The sequence below is a fragment of the Gracilinanus agilis genome, chromosome 1 (assembly GCF_016433145.1).
Source record: "Gracilinanus agilis isolate LMUSP501 chromosome 1, AgileGrace, whole genome shotgun sequence".
Lineage (NCBI taxonomy): Eukaryota > Metazoa > Chordata > Mammalia > Didelphimorphia > Didelphidae > Gracilinanus > Gracilinanus agilis.
Window position 1 is genome coordinate 356,891,563 of NC_058130.1, and position 21,373 is coordinate 356,912,935.

At 35.2% G+C, this 21,373-nt stretch overlaps 1 protein-coding gene across 1 annotated transcript in view; it reads left to right on the forward strand.

The window, feature by feature from the left end:
- The window catches only part of ERCC8 (ERCC excision repair 8, CSA ubiquitin ligase complex subunit), a 74,814-nt gene that overhangs the window by 22,191 nt on the left and 31,250 nt on the right, over nt 1-21,373 (forward strand). The window contains exons 6-11 of the mRNA XM_044663785.1: nt 218-286; nt 1,908-1,974; nt 4,903-5,006; nt 6,107-6,231; nt 14,606-14,803; nt 19,531-19,614. Coding sequence (XP_044519720.1) covers nt 218-286; nt 1,908-1,974; nt 4,903-5,006; nt 6,107-6,231; nt 14,606-14,803; nt 19,531-19,614 — 647 coding nt within the window. The remainder of the gene's footprint in view (nt 1-217; nt 287-1,907; nt 1,975-4,902; nt 5,007-6,106; nt 6,232-14,605; nt 14,804-19,530; nt 19,615-21,373) is intronic.

A 21,373-nucleotide genomic window follows, 5' to 3' on the forward strand; every position in this document is an offset into this window, starting at 1 on the left:
ATCTGAGTTAATATCTTACTGATATATAAAGGTATGTCATTTACATACAATTAAGCCACTCTACTAAGAATTATTGGAACCAAAGCACATGTCCTTTATTCCCATTTAAAAAGTGTGAATTGTCAACTTATGACTCTAACTTCCTTGCCCTTTTTTTCCTTCTTTATTTCAAGAAAAAAAGCTGTTGTGTTAAAGGATTTTATTTTTATTGTTGCAGTTGGTACTAAAGGCCCCAAAGTACAACTTTGTGACTTGAAGTCTGGATCCTGTTCCCACATTCTACAGGGTAAGTTTCCATTTGGAACATAAATGTTGGACAATAACTACTTTGAGCAAACTGTTCAGTGTAAAGAAGCACTACTAACAATGTATTCTTTGTCAGTGACATGACTGATGGATTTTGTGCTAGCTGTTAAAACTAAATGGGGGAGAAAAGCTCCTTCTGTGCATTGTTCTGGTGTCCCTGAATTTAAGAAGGAGCAAGGGCCAGAGTCTATGGAAAATACAAGATCTACCTCTCACGATCTAGTTTCATTTAATAGTTTATGCTTGATCAAAATATCTAAATCCAGCACTATTAGTGGTAGATGAATCTTGGAAATTTACATTAAATAAACTATTTTCCTAATATTCTGCCTATGTGGTCAGCTTTTATTTTATTTATTTATTTATTTTACTTATTTATATTTGTTATATTCAGAATCATCTTTCTCTTCCTTCTCTAAAAATACTTTTAAAATGTTAATAGGCATATTTGAATAATGAGACTCTGAAAACTTTCATTAGACTGATAAAATATAACAATTCAAACTGAGCATTCATCCCTTTTAAAAATTTTAGCTATTTGAAATTGTATTAACATGAATTCTGAACTACTGAAATGAGGAATTTAAAGAAGGAACTATTCAGTTTTATTGTAAAATACAAGCCTGTCATCTCTCCCTAACCAAAGTTTCAAAGCTTCTATCGAACATTTTGTGAATTAATTAAAACATCAAGAAAATTAGTTGGAAGATCATCATTTTTTCAAATTTCTTGAATTTGTTAATACAAGATAGACAGATGAAGTACTTAAATAGTTTAGCTAGAGGGAAAAGTGATTTGATTAAAAGAGCCAGACTCAATCAGTATTGACTTCAGGTTTATAAACATTCTACTTTGTTTTTTAAAGTATATAGCTCCTAGGCTTTCTAGAAAAAAAATTAAGATGTTTACCCTTGAACTAGACAATATATTCTTAAAATTAATTATCTGAAAAAAATCCTATCTTCTCTCCTAGTTCTGCCACTTACCACCTCTGTCATTTCAACTTCTCTGGGCCCTACTTTCCTTATCTGTAAAAAGAGGAAGTCAGACTAGCTGAATTCTAAGGTTCCTTCCAACTTTAAAAGTGTGATCCCATTTAACTTTGTGAATATATGAAAAAACAAAGATCCTTACTCATTTTGAGGAGGTTTGTTTTCTTTGGCAAATTAAGTGATATTAAATGTGCATCGATAATTAGATCTATACTGATAACTTTGTGTTTTGATTATTCATCCCAAACCAAAATCAATCATTGCATATGTACCCAATTGGGACCCAGATTTATATTCTTATATAAATCTCAATTGTTATTATAATGAAATGCCAACTGTTTAAAAGCCTTACTTCACATTTGTTTTTTATTCTTCCTTTAGACTCATGCAGAATAATCCTTTATCTCTCTTTTTTTTAAACCCTTACTATCTTATCAACTCTTAAGACTGAAGGACCAGGACCAGGCAAACAGGATTCAGTGACTTGCTCAAGGTCACACAGCTGGGAACCCAAGTCCTCTCAATTCCAGGCCTGGTGCTGTACCCACTATGCCACCTAACTGTCCTTAGTTTTTAAAAGACTTCACAAAACTTTTTATATTCTCCTAGGTCACAGACAGGAAATATTAGCAGTTTCTTGGTCTCCACGTTATGAATATATCTTGGCAACAGCAAGGTAAAATATATTTTCATTGTTGTTTAAAAATTAGAACAGTAATTGCTAATCAGTCTTTAGGAAGAACTGTATATATAAAGTGTTGTTACTTCTTTGGGTATCGCTTTTGTTATAAAATGAACTATAAAGGCATGTCACACTGAGATAAACTCTGGTCCACAGTGTAGCTAACCCAACTAATCATTTTATAAAAGTTTCCCTTTTCACTTAGTGGATGAGCAAAAAAGTATAGGTAGATTGATGCCAGTCTGTTAAGTCTACTGGCAAAATAATTCATTTACAGCCAATAATGTCATCTTTGTATGAGTATGTAGTTTTATTTATTGAGCATAATAATATTTCTCCAAATGTCATTCATGGAAGTACTTTACACTTGCTGAAGTTATCTTCCGTGACTTGAATTTTGTAAGACCACAAAAGAGAGAGACTTTTTTCATAATGGTTGTGCTATATGTTTTATGCAGGCTGTTATAAAATTGTTCTTTCCAGAACTAGATTTTTAAAAATTTTCTGATTCTGCTGTAGATCTGAATAATCTTGTAAATTTCAAATTTATTAAATATAATAGGGCCCCATCTCAATGTCCAAGCCCTCCAAGTTCTTTATTATCTAAAGGAATACAAGGTTTTGTGTTGTCATGTCAGGAAAATTATACCAAGTCCACTAAAATAGGAACTTGAACAAGTGACAGTTAAGAGAAGGTGGAAAAGTCCAATGGATTTCTGTGCCTTTCTTTTCCCCAGTCAATAAATAGGGTATAGAGAACAGTAGGTGATCACTGGATCTCCAACTTCCCTATATTTAAATGAGCTGAAGAAACAGAAGTAGGTACCCAACATTCCACAGCCTTCCTGCCACCCATCCCTAGGGACTGCTTTTGACATCTGTGGCAGGTTTGGGCAGCGAAGTGGTACAGTGGATAGAGTACCAGGCCTGGGATCAGGAAGACTCATCTTCCTGAGTTCAATTCCAGCCATTTTACTAGCTATGTGACCCTGGGCAAAGTCTCTTAACCTCAGTTTCCTTATCTGTAAAATAAGCTGGAGAGGAAATAGCAAAACCATTCCAATAAATTTGCCAAGAAAACCCCTATGGGATCACAAAGAATTTGACATGACTGAAACAACTGGACAATATTGACAAGCTATGGTTCTAGGAGAAAAGAAGAGAAAGGAGTCTTGCCTTTTTGGAAAATTTACACGTTTCTATTCTAGCTACTAAATTGTTCTTAATGTTCTAGTTGCCAAAGGCAGTCAAATCTTAAAAGAAAAAAAATGCCTATTCAGGGGTTGAAAAATCAATACTACATGATTAGAGGTCAGAATTCTAGGAGCTTCCTTAGCCCAAACAGTGTCTCGTTTTTTATTGCTATTATTTGATCAATCCATAGGTCATGATTCTGATTCACTAGTCCTTTTGGTATATGCACTGAATTAATAGGTTTCTTTGAAATTTTTGATATTTCCATTTTATCTTTGTCATCAATTTTGTTAAGATAGAATGATATAACAATATGTTTTTCTTACCCTTGTTAAACATTATTAACTTACTCTTGGGGAAGAATTCTTACTGTGAAAATAATATTCTTAAAAAATGTTGACTACATCACATTTTCTTAAAATATGCCCAAAATATGAAAAATTAAAATAATAATATTTGAAATGAAATTGTATGGCAATGTTCAGTTACTATCATGAAGCATTATTGTGTATCTTTAATCAATAATCTTATGCTGAATATGAGGAGGTAGATAAATATAAGTTGCCCTCCTTTCTCCTGGAAACTCTTGTCAATGGTATGACAATAGTTTAGGTCTAAATGTCAGTGAGCCTGAAAGGTTCACTCTGATCCAACCTTGGGTCTTTATCATTCCAGAAGGTTTTCTAGAAACATTGACTTCTCTGATTGCCACAGATATTTATATTCCTTTCTGTGAGGAAAGGATCAAGATATAGGCATGCCCAGACCCACCTTTGAGCAGACTAATATGCCACGATCCTTCCCATTTCAGAAATGAAACTGACTCAGAAAGATATTTGTTATTCATCCCATTATTACAGGTGAATTGTTCATAAAATCCAAGTTATAGACAAATAAACCTTATCATTCAAGGTGCTTTATGTTCTAATGCACAAACAGGCTTGTTAGTTTTCCTGCACTTGTTAAAATCCAAGGCACAAACTCAGTAGGGAAAGGATCCAGCATCTGTCTTAGTGAGTTTGATTCCATACAATCCCAGAACCTTTAGATAATAAATTGGAATCATCAATGAATGCACAGACTGATGTTTGTTAACAAAGTCTTGTCTTCCTTCTTTAAGCATATTCACTGACCTGAAAAAGAATAAAAACAAGTATTTAATTTCTAGGAAATCATCAAATTTGTCACCTGTAAGCCCTTGAGACAAGTAATTTTGGTTTACTAAGCCGAGTAAAATTATGTTAGCTTTTACTAATCTTACTCTTCTCTTTTTTTTTTTAAGAAAAAAAAATGCCACATTTATGATAGCTTAGATGCTTAAGTGAAATGAAATCTTATCTGCTTCATAGTCTAGACAGGATTTGAATAACAAGTAGTGGGAGAAATGTAGTTACAAAATTGCTAAGGAGCAAACTACAAGTCTGTCTAGTCCTTGGGGGGGAGAGAGAGATGCTCATGTAATTAAAAATAACTGTGTAAAAGCAGCAGATGTTGAGTTGTGTCCTTGTAAACTAAAAAGGAAAGGTTATTTTCTTAGCTTCCCCCCCTCCATTTTTAATGCTAATGTTGCATATTGAACATCTGCCAAACAGGCAGAGGTACAACAACCCAAATGTACAGACACATTTGTGCAAATATAATGATCCTTGCTGTGCTGACTGACGAGCAGGGGGAGGGGCAGCGTCTCTGGCCTAGCTCTAAATCATTCTAATATTTCTTTCCTCTCAGCGCTGACAGTAAAGTAAAATTGTGGGATATTAGGAGAGCATCAGGATGTCTGATTACTCTTGATCAGCACAATGGGGAAAAGTCAAAAGCATCATCTGAAGCAGGTAATGACAAGAGTGTACATATATATATATGTCAGTGGTGGTATTTTTTTTTAATCTTGAAGCTTTCTCAAAATCAAACTAAAAAATTGGTATTCGAATTTCACATTTTATGGATGAGGGAAAAAGGCATCTGCCAGAAATCCTGGATTAGTTTGGGAAAAGCTAAATTACATCCCTTAGTAAATAAGCAATATGATAACTTCTAATTGCCTCTGAATTTTGAATCGCAGAAATATCTCTGAACCAATTTGTCCTACCTGTTTTTCTTCCTTTGCCTACTATTATAATAGTCTCAGATAAGTGTGCTTAAGAAATGCAAATGCTGTGAATACCACTTAAGAAGCCAACTATAAAAGAAATAGCAGGATTTTATATTCATTGTGTCAGCATAAAAAGTGCAGGATATGCTGAATGTGAGTCAGCAGGAATCCAGGTGACAAAATACCTCTGTTGCATTTTTATACTTGTATTTTTATTGTAGTTTAAAATTTGATTCAGAGTTGACTAGAAATTAATCATTTGATTAAATGGTAAAATCACATGCTACCTTTAGAAACAGATTTTCACAAAGAAAAGTAGAATCACATTATTTAAAGAATGATACTATCTCAGGACAAAGCCATATGTTGGAAGTCATGTTCATTTTGATTAAGACTAGAACAGCTGTCCTTTCTTTGATATTAAAGTTACTCTTCCTCCCACATTTTATGTATAATAGCATTGGCTGATTTTTCATGAAACAGAACTATCCTGAGTTAGAAATGGAAACATAGATGGCTTACCAAAAAGAAGCTCGATATCAAAGCATTTGACAAATCTCACTCTCTGAACAAATTTTATACTGGATTTAACATCTTTTTTGATTTCTTAATTTTCCTCATTTTTTTCCTTAACATTTTTGGGTCTCATAATTCTAGTTCACATCCTTATGAAAAATCAAAGGGTTGTTTATTGATAATCACTTCTATTGATTTTGAGTTGTTTCTCCAGCAATGTCTTTTAATATCTAAATAATGTTAAAATTAAATATCTGTTGCCTGTTTTTTCTAGGAATGATAAATCTGTACTAAAAACTGAAATGTTCTTATTTTTCATGGTAGCAAACACAGCCCATAATGGAAGAGTTAATGGCCTGTGCTTTACAAGGGATGGGCTTCACCTTCTGACTATTGGGACAGATGATCGGATGAGGCTCTGGAATAGCTCCAATGGAGAAAACACACTAGTAAGATATTGAAGGAACTTGAAATTGAGTTGAGGGTGCTAAATTTAAAAATAACCTAACAGTATATACTTTAAGTCATTCAAATTTAGCCGTGTAACTTGCCATTGAACCATAGTTATTTTTCTTATCTGAAATAAAGTTAAATATAAACATTTCATAGTAAGTGCTCCTTTGGGCAACAGCACCTGAATTCTCAAAACAACCAACCAGTTATTTTTAATCAAAGAGTTTAATACTCACACTAGCAAATTCATATTGTTCCTTATGTGGTTTTAAGGTTACAGAATGGACTTGATAAAGATAAATGAATGAATGAATGAATGAGTGAATAAATGAATGAAACAACTGGATTTCTGGATGGCAACTAATTAAAAATACATTTTTGTGGCAGTGCTTTATTTTTTCCTTGGCTAAAAATCCTACAGACCTTGTGTACTTTTTAGTAACCTCCAAAATAGTCTTATAAAGTCCTGTAGTTAATCTTCCAAGCCATTTTATAGGAGTTAATATCAATCTCATTATCTCTTTGTTTTAGCATCTGTACTGGCTAACTGCTCCCTTCCAGATGCTTCTAATGTCATTGTAATAATCATTATTACTATTGATTTTACTGGGAAAAGGCCAAAGTCATTTATGTCTAGATTATGTTAGAGCACATTATTCCCTTTATATTCTCTCAGGAGACTCTGACTCAGTTAAACCACAGATTAGAAACTCAGAAACTGAATTCTAATTCTGTCTCTATTACTTTGTACAATGACCTTCAGTAGGACTCAATTTGTTCTTCTTGTCTAGAAAGGCAACATAGACTAATGGCATGTTTATCAAAGCATTTAAAATAATAAGCACAATGCATAAATTTATGTAGTATACAAATACATCATTTTCAAGTTTATAGTACCGATAGCTGTCTAAAGTTATCATATTATAAATGTACTCATTTCAGAGTACTAATGCTCCTCAGAGTGATACACAATTCTTTCATTCTCTTATCTTTTTTTACAGTGCTTCACATAGGTATACATTGACCTAAAATTCACTTGCCCTATTTTGATGACCCACCTTGGGTCATCAGAATCAGGAATCAATCAGAACCAATCAGAATCATCTGATTCCATTCATTTCTTGTTTATTTAGATATGGTTATTATTCTGCAGTCTGTGTTGAGTGGCCCATATCTAGACTATTGTGTTCAGAGATGGATATCATATTTTAAGGAGAATGTTAGCCAACTAAAGGACTTTTTGTGAACAATAAGAAGTCTGAGACATCTCAAAACTCTCTTACAAAGAACAGTTAAAGGCACCACTAGGGGATTAGTGTGCAAAGAGAGAAGGCTAAGGGGAGACCTGAGCTCCTTTTTAGAAGGGCTCTCATGTAGAAGAGGAAATTGAGAGAGTTACTGGGCCAGTGAATGAACATTTATGAAGAGATAAATTTAAGTTTAACATTAAAAAAAATTTTTTTAAAACCTAGACCAGTGATAAAGTGAACTGAACATCACTCACTGTGATTAGATGGAGGCTTAACAGCCTCAGTGAGGGGGCAGAGCCAAAGTGAACACAACACTTTAGAAGTGATACTTGAATTTGTTGCAGTTGTATTAGATTATGTCTAAGGTATCTTCCCTCACCCAGGTTCCATCATTCCTATGGCAAACACTTAAAAATGCTATTTGCTTATTCCTATGACCTAAGAGTTTGAGGCCAGGAAGGCCTGCATTCAAGGCTTCCCTCTAAAACATAATGGTTATATATCCCTAGTCATATCATTTGACCAACTTCATTAATTTTGAAGTGCCCTAGGCAACTTTCTGAGATGATAAATTGAAGAGAAGATTCAAGTGGAAGAGAAAATTTTCTCACCTGGGAATTCCATATATAGAATAAATCATATGACCTATCCCTATTCTATGAGCTAAGTACACAGTCTTTAATCCTGAATCCCAGACCTCTTCTTCATATTAAGTGGAGGGTTTATGGACTTTGGAGAGTCACTGTTTGTTTGTTGTCAATCTACAATCCATTTATATTCTCAAACTTTCACTCATCTACATGTCTGTCAAAATAACGTTGAGGGGGGGGCAGCTGGGTAGCTCAGTGAATTGAGAGCCAGGCCTAGAGACGGGAGGTTCTAGGTTCAAATCCGGCCTCAGACACTTCCCAGCTGTGTGACCCTGGGCAAATCACTTGACCCCCATTGCCTACCCTTACCACTTTTCTACCTATAAGTCAATACACAGAAGTTAAGGGTTTCAAATAAATAAAAATAAAAATAAAAAAAAAAATAACATTGAGGGCTAGAAAAAAAGGTCTTTCATTTTGGCAATCTGGATTTTGGTCTGGTCACTAGTAACTTTGGAAAGAATAGTTTCAATATAATGTTGTACATAAATGAGGAAGCAGAGGTCTCTTTTTAAGACCCTTCCTTTCCCTCCTCCTTTTTTCCCTCCAAATTTTAAGCCATGAAAGAGAGGAGAATGGGAAATGAAAGATAAATGTCTTGAGGTTCATAACTGTACGGTTATACAGATCCCTTTAATCACTGAGGGAAAGTAATGTTACTTCTCTTCTCACTGCTTTTCAACACATGTGGGCTGTACTTAATGTTGGCAAATAAATGGAGCAAAAAATATATGATGAATAAGAGAACAAGATTCAGTAGACTTTTGCTCTCTCCAAACCCTCTTAATTTCAAATATTTATGTGCTGCAGTAACCATTTTTGGAAAATAATGATCCCATTTGAGTACAGGTCTAAGGTTAGTGCATTGATTTTGAATTCCTCTCCTTACTATAAGAAAATTTATGGAGAAAAAAAAGCATTAGCTCAGATTTCCCACACTAGGTAACTTTTAAAAGATGTGGGCCATCCCAAAATTACCTCTCCTCCATCCATCCAAAACCAAGAATAAAATATTACTAAATTGTAAAATTGTAAAAAGAAAATTTATTAATTAAATATTTACTATTATAGCTGTTGACGTGTAGAAGTAAAGTAGTTCTCATTAATTTTAGATCAGATCTATGACAAGATTGTACAGTATATGCATACTTAGTAACCTACTGGAAAATGTTATATTATTAATATGTGTAGTTTATTACATAAAATTTGTAATTTGATTTTGCCACTTCAAATTATTATAGTACTTTATAGTTGTACCATTACATTTATGGTACATTGTTAATCATATCTTTTATTTATTTGGTACAGAGTCCTTAGTCAGCAATACATTCCCAATTGCATTGTTACTGTGTAAAAATCACAATATATTTTATGATATGGTTTATAGGAACATATTGTGACACAAATGTGGGAACTGTCTGTATTCGTAACTAAGTTATGTAATATTGAATGTCACCCAATGTATGAACTCATCAATTTCTTTTTTTTTTTATTTTAAACCCTTAACTTCTGTGCATTGACTCATAGGTGGAAGAGTGGTAAGGGTAGGCAATGGGGGTCAAGTGACTTGCCCAGGGTCACACAGCTGGGAAGTGTCTGAGGCCAGATTTGAAACTAGGACCTCCCGTCTCTAGGCCTGGCTCTCAATCCACTGAGCTACCCAGCTGCCCCCATCAATTTCTTTTTTAAATGACTGATCCTTTAATCACTTAAGCATCTAGGACAATATCAAAGTTATATTATTTTATACATCTTGTATACCTCTGAATTTCCCACTGCCCTCTTTTTTTCATCTTATTTTTCTCCAGTTTGTTTTTTCCTCTCTATTTCAGAGATGGATGCCCTTTGATTGATAGGTTGCTTTTTTTTTAACTTCCTAGTCATTCACCATTATACTTCCCCACCACAGTGAACTCTCCCTTATAGCAAAGACAGACAGTTCAGCAAAACTGATCCAAGAGATCAACTACATGTAACAGCATGTGCCAATCAGTCAGTAAATATTTATTGAGTGCTTTCTTGTGCCAGCTCTGAGGATACAAAAAGAAAAAAAAAAAGACAAAAGACAAACCTCTCCCCTCAAACTCAGTCTAATTTTGAAGACAAGCAAACAAATATGTACTAACAAGCTATGTACAAGATAAATAGGAAATAATGAACAGAGAGAGGGCACTGAAATTAAGAACAGTTCAAAGAGACTTCCCATGGAAGTTGAGATTTTAATTGAGACTCAAAGGAAACCAGAAAACAAAGATAAAGAGACAGCCAGAAAAAATGCCAGGAGCCAAGAGTTTCCTATTCATGAAACAGTGAGGAGGCCAGTGTCACTAGATCATAGAGTATGTGGTAAGTAATAAGGGGTAAGAAGGTTGGAAAGGCTAGGTTTTGTAGATCTTTGAATGCCAAATAGAGCATTTTGTATTTGCTCCTGGAGGCCATAGGGAACCACCAGAGTTGATTGAATGAAAGGATGCTGTGTTTAGATCTGTGCTTTAGAAAAATCACTTTGATGGCTGAATGGAGGATGATGAGAAAGGGGATAGAATTGAGGTGGGCAAACCCACCAGCAGGCTTTTGCAATAGTTCAAGCATGAGGTGATGAGAACCTGTACCATAATGGTGGCAATATTAGAGGAGAGAAGGGGACCTGTTAGATAGTGTTACTAAGGTGAAATCAGCAGACTTTAACAACAGTTTGATTATGAGGAGTGAGAGTGAGGAATCTAGAAAGGAGTTTTAGGTTATGAGCCTTGGGGACCAGGGAGGATGATGTCACCCTCTACAGTAATAAGGAAGTTAGGAGAGGGAAAGGGGTTAGGGGGAAAGATAATGAGTCCTGTTTTACATGTGATTTGAAATAAAGAAGATAGAGCTCAAGGCAAATGGTTTCAACTTTTTTCTGTAAAATATGAGTCAAGATTCTCAACTGAGAGGGTTGATGGGGAAGGGGAGCTAAGAGGGTTTGAGAAGAGATGAAAACATTCAGAAAAGTTACCGTGAAGAGGCTAGCAAGGTAATAAGGAAATACAGTGAGGGCCTGAGGGCCAGATTTTTTTACTGGGCCTACTCAGAGTGAGTGAATGATTTCCTTTCAGAATCATTTAGGGGCATGTGTGTGGAAGCAAAGATGGTAATGGTGAAAATGATCCAAGGCTGAGTCTTGGCAGTACACAATCAACAATTGAAAAAGGGCTAGGGACTCAAGAGAACAGTATAGAATTGAATTATTTCAACAAAAGGTCAAGATGAGGAAAAGAGGAGAGTGTCTAGTGCAGAGGATATGGCCTTGTAGAGAATTGAAGGGTTATTGGTTTAGAGGTCATGGTATGGATAAAGAGTAAGGTTTAGTAAGAGGAGGGAGAAGTGGAAAGCCTACAAAGAGATTATAGTCAGACTGGGGAATTTCAGAGTTCTTGAATATTTGTAGTTGATGGCATGATCAAAGGTATGGCACATTCTGCATTTGTTGATCTCACCAGCCTACCAAGACTACTTCATTAAATATTTTAAGGCTTTATTTTCTTTGAAGTAGAATCTTGCCTTAGAGATCTGTTTAATTAATAAGCTTGGGGGCAGCTGTGTAGCTCAGTGGATTGAGAGCCAGGCCGAGAGACAGGAGATCCTAGGTTCAAAGCTGGCCTCAGATATTTCCCAGCTGTGTGACCCTGGGCAAGTCACTTGCCTACCCTTACCACTCTTCTGCTTGGAGCCAATATACAGTATTGACTCCAAGACAGAAGGTAAGGGTTTAAAAAAATCAATAAGCTTAAGACAATGACATCTAAAAGAAACAGGGTAATTAATATTGTTTTGGTAGTAAAATTTTAGTGCTATAAGTGAGTTTTTATTTATATCTATGTTTCAAAAGTCTCATTTTTTTTACTGTAGTTATACATTAGTCTAAAATACCATCAATATGCTGGATGTGTTCTTATATATTTACATTTTTTTTTAAAGGTCATTCTCCTGAAAGTTAGCTTAGTGCACCTTGGGATTGAAATATTTGTCTTTTTTATCCTTGAACAACTGCAGAATTTTAAATTGTCACCAAACACTTATTAAGTGCCTACCTTACAGAAGGGTACTTTGTGAAAAATGAATGATATAAAGACAAAAATAAAACCATTACTGCCCTCAAGAAGCTTGTGTTTAACTGAGTGAATTTTTAGGACTAAAAGGAACCTCAGAGCTCATTTTGGCCACCTCCTTCATTTAACAAATGAAGATGCTAAATCAAAGAGAGAATAAGTGACTTGTCCGAGGTCATACAGCAGTTAATGATAGAGAGAAGCCTAGAATCTGCCAGCCAAGGTTGTCAATTCTGCATGAGTAAAGTAATAATAGAAAGGGAAATATTCTCAATAGAGTATTCTAAACAAACAATGCATGTCATAGAATTTAGAACAGCCCCTCTGAATTTATTGTGTTTTGGGTTCCTTATTTGATTAATCATTAGGTTGACATTACTGGTCTTATACTTTTTTTTTTTACAACATACTCATTTTTTATTTATTTGGTGTGCAGATGGATTCTCAGTTTGAAAAAAAAAAAGCATAATTTCAGACTTGGTATTGAGATATAAATTTTGTTGTTCATTCTATTTTAAGTCATATCTGACTCTAAATGACCCCATTTGCAACTTTCTTGGGAAAGATACTAGAGTGACTTGCCATTTCCTTCTCCAGCTCATTTGGCAGATAAAAATAATGAGGCAAACAGAGTTAATGACTTGCCCAGGGTCATACAGCTATCTAAGGCTGGATTTGAACTCTAGAAGAGGAGGCTCTGACTCCAGACTCAGAACTCTAACCACTGTGCCCTACTTATAGGTAGATCTACCTATATCAATAAATATATATCTTTGTTTTGGATCTTACTTGGTATTTCTCGGGAATGATCTCTATGTAAACAACTACCTGGCCAGACTTTTGAAACTAACTTTCAATACTTTCCCCTACTCCCTAGCTTCCTAATTCCCCAGCCATGTCCTTGAGAGTCCTGAATCTTAGAAAGGTGTTACTGATGGATAGTAAGCTAAATCTAGAATTTAGGAAAAGAAGGAAATCAACGCAATTACATTTTATAGTGTATAGTGCCCAAATCACTCAATATGCAAATTAAGGGCAATGCAGAGATGCATAGTGGACATAAGCAACTTATAGCTTTGGTCTTGGAATCAAGAAATGACATAAATGATATCCATAATATTTAGGACTGGGAAAAGATAGATTATCAGAAAGCAAGAATGGATGAAAACAGATTGATATTTGAAATGGAATATTCATATTTCTAAGATACAAAAATGACAGTTTGAGAATATCTAGCATTTGGAGAAGTTCTATGAAGGATTTATGAGAAAACATGAATGAGAATTGAATGGGATAAGAAGGCAGTGGAGATGTCATCCATATCAGGGGAGACAAAATCAGAACAAAGAAATAATAACTGATTCAAAGAACCAAAGCAAAAATGAGAAGTTAACTACCACTACATAATTCTTTGGAGATTTGAAATAGAGCTGGCAACATGAATATCCTGATAACTCTCTAGAAAGTGTTAGGACTGCTGCTCCACTATTTGCTGGCCTAGAAATTGGGCAATGTTCTAAGTAACAGAACATTTTCCAAAGTTGGCAGAGACCACCAGCTTGCCAAAGTGATCGACCCAAACTCTGAACGATCAGAGTTGCTGCAGGGCATAGCCACTATCTTGCAGCTGAGACTGCCAATGAAGAAGAGATTTCCTTTTCTGTTGCTTTGTGAGGAGTGCATCTGCAGAACCCAAAGAGAATATTATTATAGGTTTAAATAGGCCATTAGTTCTAAAGCACATTTTGTCACATTTTATTCTAAGTGGTAGGTAAGGAACAAGTACACTAGTTAGTATCTCTCAAATTATCAAAGGATTCATTTGTGCTTTAGTATTTGTGTTACTCCCTCACTTCTCCTCACCCACTAGCCACTCAAAGATGGATCTATCACTATGGGAAAAGGACATGTACATGATATAAATCAATAGATTATCCCCCAGTTTATATACATTGGGTTCAGCCTTTGGCCCAGCAAACCTCATGGAAACAGTAGTCACTTAAACCCTCTAGTGGAGGTATCAGTGTATCAAGAGGCCATATAGAAGAGAACCAAATAGCCTGAATATTTCTTGAATAATTGAGAAATGGTTTTATATATATATATATATATATATATATATATATTTTACTACTTAACATCAATTTGTCTTAATTACGTTGGTTTTCTTAGTAAAATTGTGAAATGGTATTGGTTTATTCCCTTTTTTAAAAAAGCAAGGGCCATTTGAAGGAAGATTAATTTGAATTGATAAAACTGACATTATGGGAAAGGATGTTTTAAATAATATTTTTTGAGGAACTATTAAATATTCACATTTTAAAATCTATCACTCTTTAGAAGCAGATAATGAATAATTTTCTGTGGTCTTGACTCTTGCAGGTAAACTATGGCAAAGTCTATAATGAAAGTAGAAAAGGATTGAAATTTACCATCTCCCATGGCTGCAGTCCAGAATTTGTCTTTGTACCATATGGTAGCGCCATCGCTGTTTATACAGTTTACTCAGGAGAACTGATAACTATACTTAGGGGACATTATAATACTGTTGACTGCTGTGTATTTCAACCTAATTTCCAGGTAAGCGAAGTACTTAAGGGAATTTAAAATGCTCAGGCAGCTTGCCAGACCAGTTGTGCATAAAATAATGGATTGTGATTTGGTCCTCTAGACTTAAGTTAGAGACATAGATATTTTTAAGATAATAGTGTATGACTTAATTGGAGAAAATTAACTTTCTTTTGCATATGGACTCCATTTATTTGGCAATTAATAATCTTACTCTTATTGTGTCTTACAGGAGGTGTTTTCCTATAAGTAGCCTTTGGGGAAGGGAATGAGATAATCATAAATAAAAATAAAAATATTTGTTTAGAGGTATTTCATTGATTCCTTCCTCTCCCCCACACTCCCAAACAATCAATTATCTGAGTCAATGCAATGGCTTTTCTATTTGGGCTTTTTTCTTTCTCACATGTTATACTCACTCAAGGGATTAACTAAGTCTCCAAACTCTCCTTTCCAGCAGAGCTATGAAATGTTGTTGCAGTATCTCCTGATATGCCATGTGGGAGCACAACATATCACTAGCAATTTTACTAAATTTCTCTACATACAGTTTTGTGGTGTAGTGGTATTTATATACTTCTTGTTGGCAGTTTAGATTATTTTTGTGTTGAAGTCATATCTGGCTATCCTGACTCCCTAACTTCTTATACTTGAATTTTAAACACTGCTTCCTGCAGTGCCACCTTTGGGGCAGATTGTGGCTAAAATTTCTTCTCTTACTACCTTTATTCCCTAGCAGAAGCCTTGGGTGTTTTTTTTCCTTATCCATTTTAAGCAAGTGACTTTTGTTTTCTCAGTCTCTATAAAAAACCTCTCAGCATTTCAATCCATTGAATGTAGCTTTTACTTCTTGTTATCTATCTTGTATATAGTGAACGCCCTTATTTTGTAAGCTCTTGAGAGCAAAGATATATTTTTATAGCACACATATATACAACTTCAATAAATATAAATTGATGAAGGCAGTAACTAGTTTTATTCTGAGATCTGTCTGCCATTCAAGCAAACATGTCCTGGTGACTTTATTACTAATATTCACTATCATCTTAGCTACTTCCTTTGCACTGATATGTTTGGTTTCTTCCTTTTTTTTTTTCTTAAAACTCTTACCTTCAGTTTAGGAGTCAATACTGTGTATTGGTTACAAGGCAGAAGAGTAGTAAGGGCTACACAATAGGGATTAAGTGACTTGTCCAGAGTCACCCAGCTAGGAAGTGTCTAAGACCAGATTTGTACCCATGACCTCCTGTCTCTAGACCTGGCTCTCAATCCACTGAGCCTCCTAGCTTTCTCCTTCTTCCTTTTGTTTTCATATTAAACCTGGGTTTTAGGGTCACCAAATGAAAGATAGTATGGGTAAGAGTAGTATTTGATTGTTCAAACTAACATTTCCAATTTTATTAGTAAGTCACAAAGGGAGGCATTTGTTTGTGGCATAGTGGGAGGAGTACTGGTCTTGGAATTGGGAAGACCTGGTTGAAATCTTGCCTTAATCCCATGGCAAATCACTTGACCTCTATTTGCCTCAGTTCTCAAATGTAAAATGGGGTTAATAACATCTAAATGCCAGATTTGTGAGAATCAAATGAGATAATATTTGTAAAGCACATAGGATACTACCTAACATATAGTAGGTGCTTGATAACTCTTTATTTCCTTCCTCTTTTCTTCTCTTCTTTCCTTCCCTTCCTTTCTACTTTCTTTCATCTCTTCCTTTTTCCTCTCTCCTTTCTTCCATCCCTTCCCTCCCTCTTTCTCTTATTTCTTTCCTTCCCTGCCTCTGCTCATACAACTATCTCTCTGCTCATACCCTTATCCCTCTCTTACCTGGTCTGTTATAGTTGCCTTCTTTTTGTTCCCGACTATAGCTGCATATTCCCTTCCCCACCAATCCATCTTCCATATAAGTGCCAACCTGGTGTTTTTAAAGCAACAAATCTGCTCATGTCATTTCTCTCTGCTCAGTGATCATCAGGGGCTCCCTTCTATATCTGTTAAAAAAAAAACCCAACAACTTTGTTTGGCATGTAATACCTTTTGTAGTCACCTCCAACCTATCTTTCCAGACTGATTTCACATATTCTCTGCCTTCTAGTAGGCCTAACCTACTTCCTATAAAATTGTTCCAGGCTACCATATTCTATTCCCTCTCAGAGTATCTCTTCACTATAGATTCACTTGTGATTTCTGAAGAGGAATATAGTTATAAAAAATACAAAGTTAAGTGCATGATATTCTGTACCTTAACTCCATGCCCTGACTTCATTACTTTGTATAAACTGTCGCCCTTCTTACCCTGCCTTCTGGAATCCCTAACTTCTTTCAAATCTTGGCTCAGGGGCCATATTCTACACAAATTCTTTCCTTATTCCACCAGTTTTTAGCTTTCTATTCCACCCAGTTCCCCCGAAATTACCTTTCATATATATTTTGAGGAGAGGCAGCTTAACATAGTAGAGAGATGGATATCTTACCTCTGGATCTAGAAGAGCTGGATTTGAGTCTTACGCTTGCCCTCTATTGTCTTCGTGATTCTGGGCAAAGGCCCTTAACCTCTGAACCTCCTACCACCAGGGAACACTCTGAAACTCCTAAGTTGCAAATCAGGTGCTAGTATGCATAAGCAGAGGGTATTTCTCATTGGGATTTTACTGAACCAAGAAGGTCTGGTATAAGTAAGTTATGTATTTTGTATTTACTTATCTGGGTACATGTTGTTTCCTCCCATTAGAACATGAAGTCTTTGAGGGTAGGTATTGTGTCATTTTTGCTTTCGTATTCCTGGGGCCTAGAATTGTGCCTGGCATCTGTTATTGTTCAGTTGTTTTCACTCACTTCCAAATCTTCCTTACCATTTTTGAGATTTTCTTAGCAAAGATACTGGAGTGGTTTGACTTTTCCTTCTCTAGATCATTTTACAGAAAAGGAAACTGAGCCAGAAAGCGTTAATTGACTTATCCAGAGTCATACAATTAGTAAGTGTCCAAGGCCAGTTTGGACTCAGGAAGGTGAGTGAGTCTTCCTGAGTCGAAGTACAGCACTCTCTCCACTGCACTACCTAGCTGCCCACATATGGCATATAGTAGGTTCTTAATAAACATTTTTTAAAGAATTAAATGGAAACTTATACTTTAAAATGTCTGTGTTGTTATCTATAAAACAATATTCTCATATTCACACATAAAAATTAGCATTGAAACTTTAAGGAAGCACCCACAAGATCTAAATGCCACTTATGAAGGCAATGCCCCAACTTCACTTCTGTATAGCAAAAAATTTTTAAGGTATAGCAAAGCCTGTAAAAGTAGAAAAACTATACTCTGTTCTTTTAGCTAGTTCTCTCATGCTGCTAAAACTAGTCACCAGATATAAATACCAGTAATCTGTCTAATGTGCATTCATTTGATGTTTGCCTCTTATGGTAGTTAATATTGGAGTCAAAGAAAAAGAGTAAGTGCTTTTCACATGAGATTTATGATGTTTCCCCTTTTTATGTAAGAAAGGTTGCTATTTTTCTGCAGAATCTAGTAATATTAACAAAAATAAATGGAGTAAAAGGTATTTTGAAGAAGTATATGATTCATTGTAAGTAAAATAACTTTTTCACAGATAGTAGGACTATTGTCTTAAGAATTCTGCACTTTAGAGTGCTATATGCTGCAAAAGAAAAGCTGTTGGAGTAGGAATACAGATTAAAGGATACTATTTTTCACTTTGGTTTATTTGTATTTTTATTTGGAGGATTTGGTTTTATATGAGTATTCTCTCACAGCAGTATCCAATATGATCCACATATGAGATCAAATTGCTTACCATCCTGGGAATGGGGAGGGAAAGGAGGGAGATAATTTATATGTTATAATTTCAGAAAATGTATGTTGACAGCAATACAATGATCCAGGACAATTCTGAGAGATTTATGACAAAGAATGCTATCCACCTCCAGAGAAAGAACAGTTGGAGTCAGAATACAGATGAAAGCATATGGTTTTTCAATTGTTTGCTTGGGTTTATACTTTGGGGTTTTGGTTTTATAAGATTACTCACTCTCAAAAATGAACAATATGGAAATATGTTTTGCATGATAATATGTGTATAACCTAGATGGAATCACCTACCAACACCAGGACAGGGGAAGGAAGGAAAGGAGGGAGATAAGTTTGATCATTTAACTTAGGAAAATTATGTGGAAATGTATTACATATAATTGGTAAAACAATTAAAATATAGAATTGAAAAAAGATTAAATAAAAAAGAAAATATATGTTGAAAACTATTACATGTAATTGGGAAAATTTTAAAAATTTTAGTTTTATTTTTATTATCACATAAAACACACTTCCATATTGGTCATTGTTGTAAGAACACACCAATACTCACGAATATAAAAAAACCCAACATGCAATCATAAGTACATTGATATGAAAGATATTATGCTTTGATCTGCATCATCCAACTCCAACTGTTCTTTCTCTTGAGATGGTTAGCATTCCCCATCATAAGTTTTTCAGGATTGTCCTAGATCATTGCATTGCTGAGAGTAGTCAAGTTTTCACAGTTGATCATCATCCAGTATTGCTTTACTGTGTACAATGTTCTCCCAGTTCTGCTTGAAAAGAAAACATTTTTAAAAAATAAGAATTCTGCATTTTAAAAATATGAGGAGATGCTAGTCTATTTCAGATTCATTCTAAAATTAAACATTCTTCGCTGTTACATCTTTGTATTCTATATCCTAGGAACTTTATAGTGGTAGTAGTGATTGCAATATTCTTGCCTGGGTGCCGGCTTTACGTGAACCCCTCCCTGATGAAGATGATGAGGTAAGTATACTTCTTACAAATTCTAAATTTTAAATAGTAAAGAATTAGGGGCAGCTGGGTAGCTCAGTGGAGTGAGAGTCAGGCCTAGAGACAGGAGGTCCTAGGTTCAAACCCGGCCTCAGCCACTTCCCAGCTGTGTGACCCTGGGCAAGTCACTTGACCCCCATTGCCCACCCTTACCAATCTTCCACCTATGAGACAATACACCGATGTACAAGGGTTTAAAAAAAAATAGTAAAGAATTATGTGGACAAATTTTATTATTTTATTTTTCATAAATCTTTTACGTGAATTTAATACATATATATTTTAAATTTATTTTAATGTATTTTCCATGGTTACATGATTCATGTTTTTTCCCTCCTCCCAGAGCCAAAAAAGAAATTCCACTGGGTTATACATGTATTATCACTCAATACTTATTTCCATATTATTCATTTTTGTAATAATCTTTTAAAAACCAAAACCCCACATCCTCTATCCATACAAACAAGTGATAAGGCATGTTTTTCTTCTGTGTTTCTACTCCCATAGTTCCTTCTCTCAATGTGGATAGTGTGAATTTTATATATTTAATAAAGAATTAACCTCCAAGTGAGGACTTCTTAAGTTTGAGTCCCAAAGTTAACCCATATAGACTTTGTGACCTCTGGGCAAGGTACTTTAACTCTCAGTGCAAAAGTATTAACTTGCATTGGTAAGGGGCATTTTCTCACCTTGAAGATCTCCATGCCAATGAAATCACAGGTCCAGGACCTATCTCCACATAATTCAAAATTACTTATAGGGACTCAGAGTAATAACTATACATTTATAATATTCAGAAATGTAGGATATATTAGAAGAGGCTACATGAAAAGTCATAGGATGAATTAATCACTAGAAAAAGAATGTTTCACTTTGGCATATCAGGCTTAAGTTAATAGTCATTGCCTATTACAATTCAACCTAAAAATATTTATTTAATTCTATAAGGCATTGTGTTTACTGTTTGCTTCCCATTCCTAGAATGCCCCATCCCAGAGCAGCTCCTTTCTTTTAGATTCCTTAGTGTGTCCTATTGTTGTTTGTTGTTCACTGATATCCCTCTTCATGACCCTATGGACCAAAGCTATCTATGATGTTTTCTTGGAAAGGATGCTGGAGTAAGTTTCCTTCTCCAGTAGATCCTTTTGTCAGGCAGAGGTTAAGTGACTTGCCAGGGTCACACAGTTAGGAAGTCTCTCAGCCTGGATTTGAACTTATGTCTTCCAGACTCTAGGCCTTGTGCCCTTAAATCACTGAGCCACAGTTGCTTCTTTGGTGTATTCTGTAGAACAGTGGAAAATGTCTTGGATCTGCTGTGAGATTCAGGATACAAATCCCAGCTCCATCTCTTTCTACCTGGGTGATCTTGAGTAAGTTACATAACCTCTGTAGACCTCAGTTTCCTCATCTATGAAATGAGAGAAATGAATTAGAACACTTCCAAGGTCCCTTCCATTTTTAAAGCTATTATTCTATGATCCTAACTTCCTTCAAGGCTCAGAACAGATATCACCTACAGCTCAAAACCTGCCCAAAACTCCTTTCCCCCAATTGTTATTTCTGTCTCTTTCCATATGTTATCTCTTCTCTTTCTCTCTCTTTTTCTCTCTCTCTCTCTTTCTAGTCTGTTTGTCTGTCTCTCTCTCTCTCTCTGTCTCTCTCTCCCCCCCAACACACACTCTCTCGAATTAAGAATACAGAGAATATAAGGTTCCACTGTGTGTTTATTTTT